The 19320-nt window shown below is 45.6% G+C and overlaps 3 protein-coding genes across 8 annotated transcripts in view; all 3 read right to left on the bottom strand.

Annotated features, from left to right (window-relative positions):
- Positions 1-4760: 4760 nt before the first annotated feature.
- LOC129171645 (cytochrome c oxidase subunit NDUFA4-like) lies at positions 4761-8090 on the bottom strand. Its single transcript, XM_054760508.1, has 4 exons — positions 7941-8090; positions 7100-7188; positions 6950-7010; positions 4761-5815 (listed from the first exon to the last, which is right to left on the bottom strand). Exons 1-4 carry the CDS (start codon positions 7980-7982, stop codon positions 5759-5761), a joined length of 249 nt encoding a protein of 82 aa, XP_054616483.1. The 5' UTR covers positions 7983-8090; the 3' UTR covers positions 4761-5758.
- Positions 8091-8716: 626 nt separating this feature from the next.
- On the bottom strand, positions 8717-14316 carry slc35b1 (solute carrier family 35 member B1). 2 transcript variants are annotated; one of them, XM_054760506.1, is made up of 9 exons: positions 13819-14316; positions 13200-13303; positions 11532-11662; positions 11426-11456; positions 10000-10160; positions 9792-9918; positions 9532-9638; positions 9295-9448; positions 8717-9209 (listed from the first exon to the last, which is right to left on the bottom strand). In XM_054760506.1, the coding sequence occupies exons 1-9, from the start codon at positions 13941-13943 to the stop codon at positions 9157-9159; spliced, it is 993 nt and encodes a 330-aa protein (XP_054616481.1). In that variant the 5' UTR covers positions 13944-14316; the 3' UTR covers positions 8717-9156. The 2 variants fall into 2 exon arrangements, with proteins under 2 accessions (XP_054616481.1, XP_054616480.1); XM_054760505.1 differs by having other exon boundaries at positions 9532-9918.
- A 486-nt stretch (positions 14317-14802) lies between these two features.
- The window catches only part of fam117aa (family with sequence similarity 117 member Aa), a 5516-nt gene continuing 998 nt past the window's right edge, over positions 14803-19320 (bottom strand). For 2 of the 5 annotated variants that reach the window (XM_054760500.1, XM_054760501.1), the window contains exons 3-8: positions 17185-17280; positions 16977-17093; positions 16345-16461; positions 16040-16265; positions 15782-15956; positions 14803-15702 (exon numbers count right to left, since the gene is read on the bottom strand). In XM_054760500.1, coding sequence (XP_054616475.1) covers positions 15489-15702; positions 15782-15956; positions 16040-16265; positions 16345-16461; positions 16977-17093; positions 17185-17280 — 945 coding nt within the window. In that variant the 3' untranslated portion in view covers positions 14803-15488. Of the gene's footprint in view, positions 15703-15781; positions 15957-16039; positions 16266-16344; positions 16462-16976; positions 17094-17184; positions 17281-17784; positions 17932-19320 lie in introns of those variants that run through there. The other 3 variants (XM_054760502.1, XM_054760504.1, XM_054760503.1) reach the window with 3 other exon arrangements.

Here is a 19320-nt window from a genome sequence, read left to right as displayed (position 1 = left end):
CATTTCGGGCCTCTATTATATTTCTACGGGTGAATAAATTCCTCTCCGCTTTGGTTTCACCTGGATCGGCCGTGGTGCTTGTCAGCGTTCATTAAGTGTGCTGCTGAATTACGACTCCTCCTCCTGCACCCCCTCAAAGTAACAGAAGTGGGCTTGGTGTGCTCCCCCAGGCGCACTTGCGCCGTCACCGTCCTCACTTTGTTCAGGAGGCCCGTAAAGTGGCCTGTTTTTATACACTTTCCAAAGCAATCCTTTTAGCGTAAAGCGGCGACAATCATCTCCGTCCAGCCAGGGCGGATTCCACCAAACCAGCAACCTGCTGACCTTTAAGGTAAAAAAAAAACTCTTTTTGCCTCCACACGTACTCCTGAAGTCGCACAAAACTGTCAAACATGGAGTTCCGCGAGATGTCCGCATATGTTGTGAAACTGCAGCTCAGCAAGCATCCAAGGATTAACTCGATGTATGTTATCGTCACCGCCGCCACCGCCGCCGCCGCCACCACATAAGAAGTTAAAGAGCTAGTCAAGTGCTGTGTTTGCTCGCTTTCAGGAAAACACTGCCCCCTAGCGTTTTTGTAGCAAATTGCAAGTCATGAGCTCAGCCCTCAGCCTCATGAAACATCTCAAGGGCACATGCCACTACAAAGCTCAATCCTAATTCTTTTGACATATTTGAAGGTGTTTCAAAAATGTAACTAGTAACTACTTAGTTTTAGTAATTTGCCCAACACTGGTGATGGAGTATGTTGCAATAAAACTGACAAGTATGGAGCTTATTCTTTACTGCCTTTTAAAAAAAATAAAAAAATAAATCCTTTTTTTTGGGGGGGGCCAAATCATTAAGACGCTACAATTCATGGCTCCACGCGGCAGCCTCTGCTCGTGCCCAGCATCACATCCAAACAGAACACCAGGGAACAAAAGCGAGAAAACAATTGAGCCGGTGCCAGTTGCACGTGCGTCACCGAGCCTTGGCGGGATACGGGCGCCGTGGCAACCTGGAGCCTGCTTGAGTGCAAATTAAATCTTGGTTTAATCACTTGAAGAATCGAAGGCTGAGGAAAAAACAAACATTCCCCAAATCTGACAATATTCCCTGCGACGTCCATTTTGCATTGTGGTACTCGCTTTTTGTCGCTTTTGCATAGCGAAACCAGTTCTCACTATGATGCACTACACTGTGGCGGGGTGTCACTACACAAGTAACGTAGTTCTTCGGCGTAACAATGTTAATAATATTACTAATAATAATAATGTCGCTGTAGCTTTGTTAATATGCAGGTCATCTACATTATGTAAATGGAGCCTTGTTGGAGGTTATTGGAAGTTTTTTCAGAAGGCTTTATAGGCAGAATTAGGTGTGTCACATTACGTGCATCCTTAACTGCCTCTCATGTCTCATAAGGATTGCGGATGATGGGCAGTTCCAAAGTTCCAAAGAAAGTGCACTTTTCCTTTATGGTTTGAATAAGTAAATTGGAGAGACTAACTAGTTAGCTCGCTAGCTTGCTATGCTAGCGGCGGCCATCTGTTATGTCCCTGCAGTGATCTCGTAGCCTGCACAATGTGATGTAAACAGAGAATGGGAGTGTAAAAGTGACCAATGGGGTGTTATTGAATGTCTGCAGGCATCTAATAGTGTTAATACCTGTATCTACGTCATAAACAGGTTTACTATTCTCTAACTATGAAAATATTCATATTAATTTTGAATCCTACTTCTGGGGAATTCACTTACCGCGGTCTTGTCTGGAACCAATTAACCGTGATAAATGAGGGATGATTGTAGATTGTAAAAAAATGTATTAAAAATGTTTTAAAAATTAAGGAAATGCTAACTTCCTTAGCATCCTATCAACATTATTTGCTATTTTAAGACAATATACTGTAGTAGCTTCTTCTGGGTGAGGGAACATCAAAAGGCTATCAGTCATCACTTCATAACACAACAAATGAAAGCTCAGCACACAGTGACGTCCCGCGATAGCGCCTTGTGTTTGTTTAACAGTGTTTGGTTAGCGCCCGGACTGAGTCTGTTGCCGTTGTCAGCGTCTCTAATCAGCTGTTGGCATCCATGAGCGCGCGGAAGGGGGGTGGCGAGGGGGGCGTGGGGGTTCTGTCCCCGTGGCGGCGCCCCGGGTCGAAAGCAGGTTTGAAGTTTAATGATGCCAGCTGCCAACTCCGCCAGGCTGCGAGCGCTAACGAGCTGGCACCGACGATGGACTGGGCCGCGGCGTCCGCACCTGGAAATGTAGCACACGTTTTCCAAGAGGGCGGGGCTGCGAGGAGGGTGGTGATAGTGGCGGGGGGGATGCTGGAGACCCAGGCCCAGCACCAAGAGCCCTGCGTCTCTTTGAAGAGCGCCCAATTTCCATATTTCATTAGGCGGCGCTGACTGACAAGGCCCAGCCAGATGTTCTATTTTCAGCTATTTAAATTTTGACCTGCTTTCCTACAAAGCAGACTTCATCAAAATACAAATACCACGCGTGATGGCAGCGTTTTTCCTTCTTCACCTGCCCCCCCCCCCCCCCCCGTGAAAGCATGAATACTACACACCGTGAAAGACAGAACATCTGGGCCGCCATAGTGCTCGGGGTCATGTGATACTCAGTCGCTGGGATCAACCCCGCGGCCTTGAAACGGCCTTCTCCCACGGTGACGGATGTGCGTACGCATGGCAACATAAAACATGAGCGCGCGGCTTCGCCGTCCCTGAGATATCGTTCCTCTCCAAATAGTTGCTAAGTGGCGGCGTGGCCGCTCTATCCTTCATGCAAAAACACATCGACAGCCGTGACCTTTTTTGTGCGCCCGCTGCAAATGGAGCTCTGTCATCCCGTGACAAAGCTCAAGGATCAATGAGATTTTGTCGGAATAAAACTTCCTTGACAAACTCCCCATCCACTGACAACGTCTCTCTCTCTGTGTGTGTGTGTGTGTGTGTGTGTGTGTGTGTGTGTGTGTGCGCGCGCTGTCATGCACCTCTATATTTCTATGTGCTTTTACAGTATGCTGGTTAAATATACCAACTTTTTCAAAGACAGAGCAGTTATATGCGACTGCTTATGAGCACCAAATGTAAGGAAAATAATCTCGCTTACTTGTTTGCTCCACTTTTGAAAGAGCAGCTGCCCACACACTCTGGCTTTCATGACGTCATGAAGGAAAAACCTGCTTCCCGATGGACATCTCATCATCATCTCAAGGACATGCCCCTGGTCTGAAGAGCCAGTCCCGTGTAAATGCCCACCACGTTTTAAAAGCCAGGCTTCACCACACATCTTAAAATGCAGCCTGGAGCTCTGCCAACCTTCAGTCAGACAACTAGACTCTTGTTTGTGGAAGACAATTTCACCTTCAAATCAAAAAGGTTTCTTCAGTTCAAAATATTTTTTAAAGTACGGATTCTCCCCGTTTATGTTCCTGGTGGGTGTGCTCACAAGAAGGTTGTTGTTGTTGCCGCCCGACGTCGCTGGTGAACAACCACCCTGAGTGGTGGCAAAACAGCTCATAGGGGCCACTCTTCCCGTGGCAAGAGATGATATTTGGGGGAGAGAAGTCAGGACTGGTTTAAGAAGACAATATGTGATGGCGCGAAACCCCTCCTCTGTCTTCGTAGTTTGACGCAGATGGCTTCTTTCACACCAGCGGTCCTCTCTGCACAGAATTTGGTCACCCTTGTCCCTTCTTTCTGAGATGCAAATCAACTGCAGACACTGTGCCGTGTGTACTGTGTGCGGTAACCTATACATTGGAGAGACCAAGCAACCATAGGAGAGTAGTTTTGTTGGGCCCAAAGTCAGCGGTGCAGGGAGGTTAGCACCATCACCTATTATCAACGTGTAGATTGTCTCATTCCACTGGAAAAGTGGCCACTAACTAGCCGTTTTGCCAGCAAGCAGGCGAACAACCTATTTATGTGCAGGGCAGTCGTTACCACCCACGCCTATTGTGACCACCCCCAGGGTATACACCCACCAGGGACATTAATAGGGAGACTCTACACCCAAAAGGTGTAGAACTGAAGAAGCCTTTTGGATCACAAGGTGAAACCTCAACAAACAAGAAGAGTCCAGTAGCCTTCATTCAACCTTAGCAGAGTACCATGACCTGAAAGACAGACTCTACACATACTGTATGTGTTTGTAAAAAGCAGATATAAGAGAGCTTATTGGAGACAAACACTGCTCATTAGAATTAAAAAAACGGTGTGGTCCCAGTCAGGCTTACTAAAAGCACCAAAGGCATCAAGGCTAGATTTTGGGCACTTCCAAAACACTACTGTGGCTCCACTTAGACGCATGTAAAAGTGGTACCAATGAGGCTTTGACGATCGCTGCACAAACAAGCTAACCTTGCGACTTTGTCTAAATAAACGCAGCAGAATTCCGCACACTCTCATCTCTCCGCCAGCCGACCTGTGGCACGGCCTTTATAAGGCAACGTGCTGCAGTCTCACCCCAAATCATTTCCTCATTATTTTTTCCGATGCTACGTGTTCAGTGGGGGCGGAGGGGAGCCGAGGTGAGGTGGCGGTCAGGGGTTAAACACCGAGGTTAGCGTGGCGCTACAGTAGTGCGTCCTGTGAGGATTGGACGCCACCAGAAGCATTTAGACTCTCAACCTGCCGCTGACCTGTGCTGGAAACCATCAGGCAGTAAAGTGGTTGCCACAGTAACATGCAATTGCCACCAGCCCTGCTTTTTTGAAAGAAAAATAAATAAAAAAAGACACTTAATTAGGAAGCACTTTGTTTTTATTGTACAAAACACACCGATTTAATAAAGTGAATGTTAAATATTTGTTTTCCAGCCAAGATGTGAATTCATTATGGCAATCCTACAGCAAGAGGAAGAAGTTTAAAAGTGAAGTTGAGGAGCAGCAACTAATGACTTTTGCGACTCTCGTACATTATTAAAAATAGCACTCATTTTAGGAGAGGATGGTTCGCACGTTGTGCACACGCCGTTCCCAAATCCATCCCGAATGGAAAAGAAAGCAGCGTGCAGAGGTGCACACATGAAGAAGGTGGGTGGTGTGAGATTTAGACGAGGGCTTCTGTTCAAACACAAAAGGTCTTCTTGACATTTTTGTGCACAGCGTTGGGCGCTCATCCTTGTCGCTTCCCTGCCGCCTCCTACGCCGAGACATGTTGACATTTACAAAACTTATCAGACCGTGCGCGCTGATATTCTAAAAGACCAAACGCTCCACCGGCTCTCCTTCCTTTGCTAAATTATTGCTTTTCAAAAACAGCTCAATCTTTGCAGGCTGCTTGGTGACGTCATTGCATAAACCGCATGGCCACCAGAGGGCGCCAGATTTCGCACCGTGACGGGTTAAAAAATGTCCAGCGATAAAGCTCTGGAGAGCAGCAAAGACTCCAGTGGCACAAAAGTGAGCAGGACAAAGATGAAATGTGGTGAAGGGGGGGGAGCAGCTCAACATGACACGGCAAATAAAAACTTAAGCAGACATGACCCAACATGCTGGACCAGGACAAACTAACAAAATCCCAATAAAATAAAACAGGTTCTTTTCTCTGTAAGGAGGAGAAAAGACTCCTTTCACTTTATTGACAGCCATCCAAAATGGAAGACGACAAAGACAGGGTTTGAAAGCGGGTATGCAATGGGCAAACTTAAACATGTGGCAACCATTGTGCGGGTTTGGCCTCTGCAGCCCTCAGAATCCCAGAAGAAGTCCAAAGCCATCAGCCGATCAGTGTGCTTTTGGTCCGGCAGACAGAAGGTTTAGAAGTCGGGCCCTTCCTTCTTCAGTTTGCTGTAGTCCATGTTCACAGTGAAGAACTGATGAGGACAATGGAGAAGGAAAGCTTGTGACGACTCACAAAGAGCGGAAACTGAAGTCCTGCAGGTTGTGGCCATCCATAATTTTGCTTATTTGTGGCCAGAGCCTTATTGGAGCGGGAACATCAGTCACTTTTATTGTACATGCTGAATAGGCAATTCCTATTGTTGCCAAATGTTGGCTTATCAACGACTCAGTTATCGACCTGGGTTTTTTAAAGTTTTTTTATTGTTCGATAAATCGATATATCCATTATCATGACAGGCCTACAAACACCTGTAAGTCAATAACTTCATGTTCGGTTGTTAAATGAGGTTTGAAAGACATGATGATGTTGCGCACTTTTAGGACACAAACCAAAAAGCTCGGTTTTACCCGTCACCGAGTTCTGCATCATTGCAGATTAGAGAAGGACGTCATCTAGCTGTGGGAAACACTGAACGCAAGGGGTGTCAAGAGACACTCACTTCACGAGACGAGACGGGACGAGACACGATATTGGGTCTACGAGAAAGAGACTAGATTTTAACATTACTTTTAAGAAAAGTACAATGAAAAATACAATGACAGTATATTGCAATTTACTCATTTCTATTGACAAAAAGGGTTCATTCCGTTCATGCCATTGTTCTATGGAACAAACATGCCAAAGGTGCTGAGACCAATGCATACAGTGAACCCTCTTCCTGCCTATTTGAAGGCGCGAGACGAGGACACGCAAGCACATGGCAATATATTAAAGACGGCAAAGTTATCAGGTTTATTTTCATTTATTGCGTGATGAAATAATTATATTATTTTCGTCCCAGTCCCAGAGCCCACAAGACTTTTTTTCATGAACAAAAAAGTCTTGTGACACTCCAACTGCAAACACATTAAAAAAGCGGTTGCAGAAGAAGTCCAGTCCGCCATGCCTTGGAGGATTCCTGGATCCTCTCCAAAACTGAAAAAGTTTGGACTCATGCCGCACCTCCTTGCTAGACTTAGTGGAAATCAGTCAAGTAGGTTTTGTTTTATCTACAACAACAAAATATTAACCCCTGCCTTCCTGCAGTGTGAGCAGCTTTGACTTATGACCTGTGAATAACCGTGTCGTTTGGCAAAGATCCCTACGACAGCGCCTTTAAACATACCTTGTACTGATCAGTCGGGGCCATCTTGTTCCAGGGCTCGGGGTTGTTCTTGCGATCCCAGCTGCCAAGAAGCAGGAAATATAGTTTAAGTGCAACATACTGACTGGACAATCAGTATTCCTCTTGTTTGGAGTCTTTCAGCATCCTTACCAGACATCTGGGTTCTTCAAACCCAGACGAGCCAGGTACAGCAAGGACATGGCTGTGCCGCCTCCAATGAAGAAGAAGAGAGGAATCAGCTGGAAGGATCAAGAGAACAAACTGTTTTCAGTGAACATGTAAATCTCTGACACTTGACTTGCACATCAAACACACCACTGTGCACTTAAGCAGAAAAACTTCATCAACGTAGCTATTGCTGTCACTATATGTACTGAGCAGGTTGGGGATTAGATTGCTCTTGAGCACATGTGTCAAACTCGTGCCCTGGAGGGCCGAGACGCTCTCTCCAACCAGTTTCTTCAGCAGGTGATTTAATTGATGAGCTCCATCCCTCAAACTGAAGGTGTTGATCATTAAAATCACCTGCTTTAGTGACTGGCTGGAAAGAAGACCTGCAGTGTCTCGGCCCTCCATGGCACGAGTTTGACACCCCTGCTCTAGAGTTAAGAAAGTCGATTAGTTTTGACGTGCACGCAGGGACCGCCTGCTAACGCCACCGAGCCTGCTGACGCGCTAACGTTCTGCTATTTACAGCCCAGGCTAGCGCCTACTTTACTGGCTTATCACTCGGTGCGTCTACAACCTCACTTGACTCCCAAGCACCCCCAAACGCAATTTTTAAACATTTCAAAACGCACGATAAACACATACACTTTAAGAAACAATACAAAAGGCGCAATATAAACCGTTTAGGAAACGTTTTAAGATGAGCCTGAGGAGCGTGTTACAGCTAGCTAAGCTGCTAAGCTAACTAAAATACACAGTTGATCCAAGTTCGGAAAACGTCACGTCTTCAGTGTTTGACAGGAATAAAGTGAAGTTTACTTACAGCCGGGTGGTTTCTGAGTTGCTTGCGGACTGTGGCCAGCATCTTGACAGATGTGCAGTGTGCTTTCTCCCAATTTGTACACAAGTAAAAGGATTACTGAACTCCAGACAACACTGGATGGGGCGGAAGACGAGAGCTCAAATAGAGGGCCATACAGATTGCCTGAGCGCAAGCAGCAAAAACGCACGATTGCTGATCATTATTTTACATCATACCATGTAAATGTCACTAAATAGTCCGTCAGAATTATTTACACTGTATACTAATGTTACGTTGCAATTTATTTTTTTAATCCTCATCATTTATAGTATTTGGAGCAGGTAAAGTTACAATTTCCGGAATGTCGCAACATCTGCTGTTTCTCCTGAAAAAAAAAAGTCAAATTTCTTGCTTTTTTCATATAAATTTACATTCTCAAGTGTTCTATGATACGGCTTCTCAACATGTCCATTTCCCATATATTGACAGGTATTTTTTCTGTCAAATCATGTTACAGGTTTCAAGAAATGTTGTCAAGTACGATCCATACCACAGTGCGGCAACAGAGGGTGCTGTTTCTCACTTCAAAAAGAGGAAAGTGACTCTGAATCATATGAAATGTATATAAATCCTGAAGTTCTATGAGAAAAAGCTTTCTAAATTGCATGTCACTGAAATATTTATAATACTTAATTGAAGAAACTGCATACTTTTCCATCATCTGTTTCTTGTGCTGTAGACCGCATACAGCACACATTCAAATTGTCAGTTCCCTGGCTCCATGAAATAAAAGAAAGGATGATAATGTCCCTTTAATGCAAGGTGTAGAAATTAAATTAAAAAACATTTAACCAAAAAATGTAAAGCCATTGTACTGGATACTTTATAAATGACAATTATTTGCCAAGAAATGCACTACATGTGATAAGACATTTGCAAGCAACATGGTTTACACTGTGGTGAGTACACAAGTTAATTGGGGGGATTGTATGTCCTTCATGGCCAGCTTGTGGAAAACATATGGACATCTGTTGGTACAGTATGATGCTGTTCACTCAAGACATGATCCCAACACAGGTTGACACTGAACAAGGACTTTCTTTGTTGTCATTAAAAATGAGGTAATTGAAGTTGCAGCCGACAGTCCTAAAGGGCTGCAACAGTAAATAAGGTACTGGCGTTAGGCTGTTCCCCTCCGCATTGTTTGATTGTTTGTCTCTGGTGTGCTCCAGATGTTTTAACGTGCCGTCTTCTTGGGGCCTTTGCCAAATTTAGCATCCAATCCAAGACCTGATGGCAGAGAAAAGGTGAAACGCAATGAAAGAGAATCCTTTAAAAAAAAAAAAATTTTAAAAGCACATTAAAAAAGTCTCACCAAGAAACACCAGAATGGTCCCAAACCACTGCATGCCGCTCATGACGTTCCCAAAAAGAATGACGGAGCCCAGGATGGTGAAGAACTTGCGCGTGGTCGTGACGATGGAGCAGGTCAGCGGGCCGAAGTACACCACCGTCATGAAGATGAAGGTCTGATTGGAACAGGAAGTGATGTGCATTTTTGAATACGTGCTATTATGTTTGACCTTTATCCATGTCACGTTCACTCGCTCACCTGGCCTAAGGCGCTGGTCATCCCGAAGAGAAGGATGTTGTACAAGATGCTGGGGTAGCGTTCAGTGAAGCTTAGGAACTCCCACACCTCGCCTGTCCACAACACGACTGCAGGCACAAAACATTCAGTCACTCCAAAAAAGAGACAACTGATGTGCTGGTTAATATCAGTAGTGTAGCGATGGCGCCACCAAGTGGTCATTAGATAGATAGCTACATAAATACAGTCGCTAGAGCTAGATTGATGGATAGATACATCACCCAGTCCCAGCACCAAAGTGGACCACAAGTTGATGTTGAGCATCATATGGTTGGCGCTCGTTTGAAAGTGAGACCTCATGTGGTCCTGGGCCACGCCTGTCAAGCCGTCCAGCGTCAGAGAGGCCAGCTAGCACAAAAACATGGACCACACGTATATAAACAACAATACGTCCACAACTAAGTTAGTGCAAACTTTCAAAATCCTTACCAAAAGAATTTCCCCGAAGCCGAAAAGGTGGTCGTCTGCGACCCCGGAGCTCTTGTTGGGCTTGTAGAGGAAGAGTGCCACGCCGCTCACAATCAGCAGCACACACAAGTACTTGGCCATCGGGTACCGCTTCCTCAGGATGGTCACGCCTAGGATCATCACTGCGGCGACACAACATCAACGTTCCATGGGCGTTTTTTTGCGGGCGGGGAAAGGAAATGTACACATGGATTCGGCGTGAGAGCGCAGCATGTGCACGCATGAGCCAAAGTGTGTCTTTCTGATCATAGCGCACACAGCAGGTAAGCCTGTTTACTTTGTGTGTCCTCTGTGAAAGGTCTGTATGCAGTGGAACCCGTGCAACCCTTCAACTGTTTTTTTTTTAAAATATATTTTGAAAAGGGTGTTAAATATCTACACATATAAGGACAAAGATTTGTGTTATTATTAGTTATTAATATTACTTAAGATAATTTCAGCTTTTTCTAGTTCCATTTTGCTTGTGCTGTTTTTCCCGATTTCCACTGTTTTTGTGCCACAGGCCAATAACAAACACGCCATGTCCTGCAAATAGCCCCCGGGCCACACTTTGGACACTGCCACTGCTTTTAGAGCTCTTTGTCAGGGTTGAGTGCGCTACATGAGACAACTATGTAGCTTGTTAGCTCCCTTCATAGCCAGTGAATGATGGTAGTTAATAATAATAATAGAACTGTTTTTATAGCGCTTTTCAAGGCACCCAAAGCGCTTCACAATGAAGTGAACCCATTATTCATTCACTCCTCAGTCACACACTGGTGGTGGTAAACTACATCTGTGTCTGCAGCTTCCCAGGGGTAGTCTGACAAAAACGTGGTTGTCAATTCGCGCCTACGGCCTCTCCAACCACCACCAAACATTCATTCACCAGTGTGGGCAGCACCGGAGGCAAGGTGGGTGAAGTATCTTGCCCAGGGACACGACGACAGCGACTGGGTGGAGGGAGCAAGGTTCAAACCGCCAACCTTCCGGTTTCAGGACGACCTGCTCTACCTCCTGAGCCACTGCCGCCCCATTTAATAGAGAAGGGAGCTAATCGATGCATTACAACACGAGAAGTGTTCACGGAGATGGATTACACACATGATTTTTCTGGAGGTGCACGTCACACTACGCTCAGAGCCTGACCTTGAAACTTAAAGCAGAGAAATGGGACCAAAATGCGTACCTAGCAAGCAGCCAAAGCATACAAGCGTATTCAAGGGTCAAAATGAGTGCAGAGTCCAACAACTGTTTAAATGGCGGACTCATTGTCGTCAATGTCGACTTTAGTCGGCACTTTTTAGTAATAATAAGAACGCTGTGATTGTCCCACATACATGGACAGGTTATCGACATAAGGGGGTTCCCACTGTACATGTGATGCTTGAGCATAAGGTATCCTCACCTGGAATGGGCTTGCACGATTTCCCCAGCACCTATTCACAAAAAGAAGCGTTGCTTTCAGAACTCTACGATATTTGCTCCGCCTGAGGCAGGCAGGTGAGACTCACCTGTGTGGGGTAGTTGACATACTGGAGGGCGGAGTTACTGGACACCATGGCTCCCAGGTAGGAGAGGGAGCACAGGGCGTACAGCCAACTCCTGGTGGCATCTGGCTTGGACCCCTCAAAAAACTGGATCACTGGTGGCCAAAAGGAGAAGATGGGTATCAAAGTGGAACAACCAAAGTCGCTAAGGTTCCCCTGAGGTTGAATTTGGCCAACATTTCAGGGAAATGTGCCTTATTGACTTATTGCAAAAGAGGAAAAAGCCTCGATAAAAAGCACTAATAAGAAGAATGTGAGAAAAGTAGTTATGCATTGTTAGGAATGGAATATTTTCCACTCTGTTCTGGATGGTTACTGCAACATGTATGTGCTCATCTACAGAGAGATACCACGATCACAAGACCTTCCACTTCTAATTATCTCTCCCTCTCACACACACACACACACACACAGTTTCATTATGAGTCACCTTCCTCTCTCCTGGCTTGGATGCTCAGCCACCTTGCCTGGACTGGTTGAAACCAGATCAGACCAACACACAAACAAACAGTTAACGAGAAGCTTCCTGATCATTTGGGCCCACCTCCACAGAAGGCTTATGGAAAAGAGAAACACAGTTTCACTTTAGAGACCGCTTGGAACTCGCTAGACCTTGACTGGGGGGGGCTGACTGTTCTCTCCAGCGCTGGCATCGCAATTGTTTGTATTCACTCCAAATGGAATCAATTGTTAAACTGACTTTTGCACTCAGATAGATAGTTACAGATGGCTCACAGTTGAAAATAATTTTTAAAAACCCGGGTGGGCACCGCCCTGCTAAAAGGGCGGGACCGAACAGCTTCTACAGGCGCATCTCAACAAATTACAATACAGTGTTGCCCGTGCATTCCACCAGAAATACACTTGGATTTCCACAAAAAGAGTTGGCGCTACCCGTTCATCGTTGCCCATGAACACATTAGAACGCACCTGGTCTGCCAGAAAATAAGAAAACGTAGCAGGAGGGATCAGTGTTGCAAACTTAGCGACTTTTCAGACCCCTTTACTTGTTTTCAAAAACGTAACTAGCGACAAATCTAGGGAAGAGACTTTTGGAGACTGACATGAAAGCATGTATCGCTCTCCTCACCCAGCAATCACAGGCGGCTTCGTCTTGTTTGTGACTTTAAAAAACAACAACAACAAAAAGAAAAAGAAGCAACAGAAGAAACTTCACTCGTAGTTGTAAACATATTTGTTTTGCTTTTCTTTTTTTTTTTTAATCACTTTTCGTCACTACGTCAATACAAATTCAGTGATTATGTTACTAACTCATTCACCCCCACAAATAGATTGCAGTCCTGTGGGAAACACTGCAGTAGCTTTGAAAAGTTCATTTATTTCAGTAGTTCAATTCAAAACGTGAAGCTCTTATATTCTATAAATCGAGTTAAACATCTGAAGTATAAATATGATGTTTATAATTTACAGTTAATAAAAACCACAAATTCAGTGTCTCATAAAATGTCCAAAAGCCGAATATTGTAAACCTCTGGACTGCACACTAAGAAACCTCCTGAGCCTCCATTTGGTCTCTTAGTCTGAATGAAACTCCTGAAATCACGATATTTTTCATGTATTTTTCTTACTCTTCACTTTGAAGCGCCCTACATGTATATCGTCATTACTCACAGATCCTCGCAAAGAGCGCGTTGATGATGCACTGGATGAACACCAACGTCCGGGCGAATCTAAACTTCTCCCTCTTGTCTCCCTGGCCATACTCCCCTCGAGTGCTGTGGAAAACAATCACAAAGTTAATGAGTTAAATAAACACATGCCTTCAGTGAGGTCTTGAGGCATTCGGTCACAATTGACAAGTTGTTCACGTTATAAAATGAGGTAATGCCGCACGAGGGTGCAAGCATTGTCCCAGCAGGAGGGAAGAGGAAGCAATCGTCATCTTTTCGAAACCAGATATGATTCCTGCACCCTCCCTGGGACATACCACCTGTGTCACGACCCACTTTGACATTATGTGATCCAGCATGAACTTTTTGCATGACTCGATTAAAACTTCCTCGAGCCACAAATCAGCATTTAATCATATGTTGTTGTCGACGCACTGCAGTAGAGGCCATTATCTTCTAGCACAAGGGTCAGTATAAGTGGAAGAAATGGAGCGAAAATAAAAGGGTTCCACTGATGTATACACTTTATCGGTTGTGTGAGGGACCTATTATTCACCCATTGCTTGCCAGTGTCATCCAACATGTTTCACCATTTGGCACATAAAACCAAGCGTACTTACATGGTTTCTTGTAGAATCCCGTAATAAAAATAACAAACAAAGACGCCGAGGAAACACACGATGAACCGCAGCCGTATGTTGTCCCACAGCGACGCGCCTTTGGGAGCTCCTTTCCCCGCAGCCATGCTGTCTACCACCAGTTCGGGTATGGAAACCGACACCGCCGCGCTCCCGGTGCCTCTGACACCGACGTCCCGCTCCACTATCGCCGATGTCTTGAACCCGGAGAGGGTGCTTAACCTTAATGTCCACCCAGGAGGGAAGGAAATCCCTTCAGCTTGCTTGCGAGCGGTACTTTAAAATAAGAACAGTTTCTCCAGCAGGTATCATAATTGTTTATTGGACATTTAGTTTGTATCTCCGGAGTCTAATTGTGTTGCATATGCAGCATTCCTCGATAGTCCCAAGGAAAGTGCAGTAGTACGTATTTGGTTGTTTTCGTGTAGTAATTGCAGGTTTTATTTAGTCGCGTCAGAAAAATTGCTTAGTGAAAGGACCCCAAAATTATATTGGCAGCGTCGCCTGAAATCTGTGTTTTATCGATTTAATTGGGAATATAAACCGCATGTTATACTACTCAAATGGACGTTGTATATTTATAATACCATTCAATCGGTATTACGTATGTTTTACAATATTTTAGTTTATATTTGTATCATGGCAATGTTTAAGGGCAGCTATTAAAAAAATGTGGTCTTTTCTCAAAAACGTCGCATTCGCTTCTGTCGCCTCAGTATGTGGATTGAATCTATTGGTCCACACCATGCATAATTATTCTCCTGACCAATCACAGAGTGGATATCGTTGAAAAGGGCGGGGCTTGTACCATACAGTACATAACTTGCATCTTTGACATGACAGTCGGACAACAAGACGTGCTTTTCACGAAAAGGACTAGAAGAAAGCGTTTTCAGTTATTCACGGTTGTTTTCAGAAACAAATGAATCCACAGTATACGAACACATGTTATCTAAAAGCTGAAAATAAAATAAAAAGCTTTTATTGTCACTGTATATATGCATACAATGACCTTTGGAGCACGACCCCTGTCAGTGCGGTTCAAACGCCAAACAGAAGCACAGAAAATTGAACATTCAGTGTAAATCAACTCCCAATGTTGCAGCGTTTTGGTTTGAAGTAAGTCCTCTTTGGGTGACTAAAGCTAATAAAAATCATATAAACAGAGAAATTAGTTGATTTGTCCTGTGAGATTAAAAAAAGTAATAAAAAGTATTCATTGAAAAGTCATTAACACAGTAATAAATCACAAAATGTTGGGGCTATTCAACCGTGAAGCCTGTGAATGTCAAGACAGAATTTGCATAAGTACCAATTGTAATGTTGGGAAAATATGACCACTGATGCAACATGTTGCAAGTGCTCGGGTATTTGACGGCATTCTTTTTTTTTTTTTTTTTTTTTTTTAGACATTAAAAATGAAAACATCATTAATATTCATATATATCAAAGCGGTGCTGCTGGTCTCCCACCCCCCAACACGTTCCACAGTCTTGGGTACCAAATCAGATCAATATCCAATTAAAGCAGAGTGAGCTCCCACTAAAGGCTGTTCATGCCATGTGATGGTCGCGGTGGCAAGACAGGTAAACCCTGCCCCCCCACCTGTCACGCTCAAACTGGTTTAGTCCTGCAAGGTTCCACATTGGCCCTCACTGCATGCCCAGCTGCCTGGTGGGAGAGGCCTGACCCGGGCAGCCAGTGACGGGGGAAACGGACAGACCGCGGAAGAGAAGGTCCATGGAGGGCAGGAGGGGCTTCAGGAGGCTGACGGGGCAGAAAGCTGAGCCTCCGTGCGGGGTGAAGTTGACCTTGTTGAGGTCCGGGCAGGACGGCTGGAGGAGAGGCTCGTCGCGGCAGGCGGACCTACAAATAAGACACATGAGGGTTTACACTTCCGTACTGTAGCGCTGTGGTGGAAACGAGGCTAAGCTATCCGACTCACATCGATTCCTCGCACACTCGGACTCGCTCGCAGCCTTCCGGCGGCTGACGCTGGAAGGAGAAGCTTTGGTTGGGACACGGCGAAGGCGAGCAGGGTTGCAGCAGAGGAGGATCGGCTCCATAAGGAGCGAAGAGCGTGGAAGGAGATGGACACAGGATGTCACAAGCAGAAGGTTCTGTAGAGTACAGACACAAATACTGTTTACTACCTACAGACCATATTTCACATGGATGCAACACGAGGGAACAACCATCTGACCTTGCTCTCCAATGGGGGACGGTGACTGGGATGGGGAGAAAAGTGACGGGTTCAAGGGATCTGGCGAATCAGACAGCGACAAAAGGGATGGATCCATACGACACGGCGACTGAGAGGGAGACAACAAGGACGGGTCCAAGGGCCCAGGAGACGACTCACTCTGGGAGCCGCTGCTGCATCTCTGCAACGGAGCAGGAGCCCTGTGTCCATCTGGGATGTCCAAAATCTGGAAGCACAATGGTGAGGGGTCAAGGAGGGTCAAATGACCAACATCTTCACCGGTGCTGATGTGTGAGCGTCGGAACCTGGTGTTGGTCGTCGCGCTTCTCCGACACAAACACCTCCTCCAGCTCCAGGTTGAGACCCTCAACGCTCCGCCGCAGCCGTGAGGCCAGCCTGTTCAGTGGCACGAGTGGCGTCGTCTGGAAGAAAAAAACACAATTAAAACGTCTTTTTCACACTTTTCCTGTACTTTTAGCTATGCTATGCTATGCTAAGTTACGCTATGTTTTGCTATGCTATGTAATGTTATACTATGTTATAATGTGTTATGTTATGCTTTTCTATGCTGTTATATTCTAATGTGCAATGCTATGCTATTCTATGTCATGTTATGCTATGTTATAATGTGCTATGTTACGTTACATAAAATGATCTTGTTATGTTATGTTATATCAATGTAATGTCATGTTACATTATGTTATATAACATAATGTTAATGTTGTGTTATGCTGCGTTATATCAATGTTGTGTTATGTTACATAATGTTATTTTATTATGCTGTTATGTTATGTCAATGTTAATGTTATGTTACATAATGTTATCCTACTAAGCAATGCTACGTTATGCTGTGTTGTGTTATGTTTTGTTATGTTATGCTTCGTTATGGTATGCTATGTTATGTTATGTTATGCTACGCTATGCTACAGTATGTTACCTGCGTAACGCCTGCCGCGTGACTTCCTGGCAGGGAATGATGCGTCAGCTCGTGTCCCGATGCAGAAGGAGCGGCGTGGCGTGATCGTTTCTGCAGCTGCTGTCTCAGTTTAGCCACCTGGGGGCAGTGCAGGGGGAAGAAGGTCACTCACTTTGCTGAATGTTCGTGACAAGAAGAAGAGATGATGCAGCGGTGATGAGATGCGTGCCTCCTTCAGGTGCTCCGCGCTGCCCCATGAGGCCGAGCGCTTGTGTCCCCCGAGGCTTCTCCTTGACTGGGCCTCCTCTGCCCAGCAGTTTGGAGTCTGAAAGGATTAAAAACAGCGTGAAATCTTCTTTTAGAGGACAGAAAACACCTTTCATGCTAATACTAATTACTGTATGTCCGCCTGACCTAACCTGAAAAAAAAGCTCTACTTTGAGAAATCGACTTTGGTACGAGGTGGTGTTTACGTGCATCTTAAAGAGCTTTAGGATCATCAAGCGTTTGCTGTCCCTAAGACGAACCCACTCTTTTGTTTTTCTCTACTGTGCACCCAAAAAAAGGGATGGTTTTGCCTCCAACGAGTCAACAAGTGTGACAGCAGGTGTGTTCTCCACCTGGCAGGATGCGGCTGCTCACAGGAGCATTGAAGGAACCAGCCTGAGCGGCACAACAAGGCCCACTTCCTCTCACTACATACAGAGCCACATCACCATCAAGACTATAAATAGTCAGGGTGCAGCTATCAGCGTTTTACACCTCAGTGCGCTCTCATACACACGCACATGCACACGCACACTCCCCAACAACGCTCACTACACTGTACCGTTTTCTTCACATGGACCCTGGATCGCCTACCAGACGGTCTGTAGTCCATCATTGACCCCCCCAAGCGCAGACTCTTTCACTTCCAAGCCCCCCTTGGGACTATCCCGTCACCGTCACACACACACACACAACTTGCATGTCGTCGTCACGACACACACCAGAGAGAGAGAGAGAGGCAGGGAGAGAGACGTTGTCCTCGCTGTCCCGTCCAATGTCTAAATAAGTCCGAGTGTGGCATGAGTCAGTCATGCCGTGGCATGGATGTATAAAGTTACAACACTTAGCACCCTCTGCAGCACACCAGCGGGGGGGGGGGGGGGGGGGGGGGGGGGGGGCATTGGACGTGGAGCTATAAAAAGACCCCCAAAATGGCACCAAAGTGACACTTGCACTCACGGAGGAACGTTGGGAGTGACGGCGACGCTAAATGCTGACACGGCGCTTCATGGCATTAGCTCAACCAATTCAAAGCACAAAGCATAAGCGTCTCGTCCGGGACATGAGAGACATTATTTGTCTCGTTCCAACAAGAAGATAAAAGGACAGCAAAGCATTAAAGGGATAGTTGGGATTTTTTGACATGAAGTTGTATGACATACCCATCAGCAGTGTAGTCCATCAACGGTGACTTACCCCCCACTTGGCCTCTGGTCGGATTTCGGCGATGAGAAACATGGTTCCGGTCAGTTACTGGGGCCACGTCAGTAAAGACTTTGGCTTCTCAAAACAATATGCGTTCACAAGAGTAGTTTGCATTACAAAAATGCCTCCTCGAAAAAAATCAGACCTCACAATCGCTCGGATTCGAATTCCACTTTCTACATTTGAAGCAAATGTAGTTTTCTTACTATACGATGCGTCAGACATGCCGCAAATCCACTTTCTGTAGGTAGTCATTTGAGTTTTGGGACCTTTTTGGGACAGAATTCCCTGAAACGTTTCCCTTTTCCATGCATTTGACGCTAAGACGGTTCCTGGACCCCCCGCTGAGGCTGGCGTCCCACTTTTGAACACTCGAGTTTGCATTGTGAAGATGTGCATTGTGTTTATTCATTGCAAGGTATTAGGATGAGGATGATGTGTGTGAGTGCTTACATAACATGTACTTTAGTGTGCGTGTTAACATGGAGGAAAAACACTCATCAACAAAACCAGAAGAAGGGCATGAAAATAAAGTTGGAAGGTTCAGGAGGAGCGCTTGCAAACAAGGATGAAATTGGAGCGACAAGAAGTTTGATGATGGGATGCCGCGCTGGTGGGTGGGTGTTGGGGTGGTGCGCGGCAGACGCTTGCTAGCTTGCTTGGCGCTGCAAGGGGGATGGGGTGTGCGTATAATGAGGTCAGGAGGGGTCTGATCCTCACAATGGAGGCTGTGGGGAGGGGGGGGGGTCCCGTTCCCTCGCCTTTAAACTGTGTCAGGCCAGCCTAGACCAAGCTTGGCGAGCTTCCTCGGGTGTTTGGGGAAGGTTTGGGGGGGCTTTGTGCACCAGTTAAGATGTGCATACAGTGGAGGGGGAGGGGTTGGTACGTGCGG

Source organism: Dunckerocampus dactyliophorus, chromosome 18 (assembly GCF_027744805.1).
Source record: "Dunckerocampus dactyliophorus isolate RoL2022-P2 chromosome 18, RoL_Ddac_1.1, whole genome shotgun sequence".
Taxonomy (NCBI): Eukaryota; Metazoa; Chordata; class Actinopteri; order Syngnathiformes; family Syngnathidae; genus Dunckerocampus; species Dunckerocampus dactyliophorus.
Note: the sequence above shows the minus strand (reverse complement) of the source record. Positions and strands in the feature narration are given on the sequence as shown.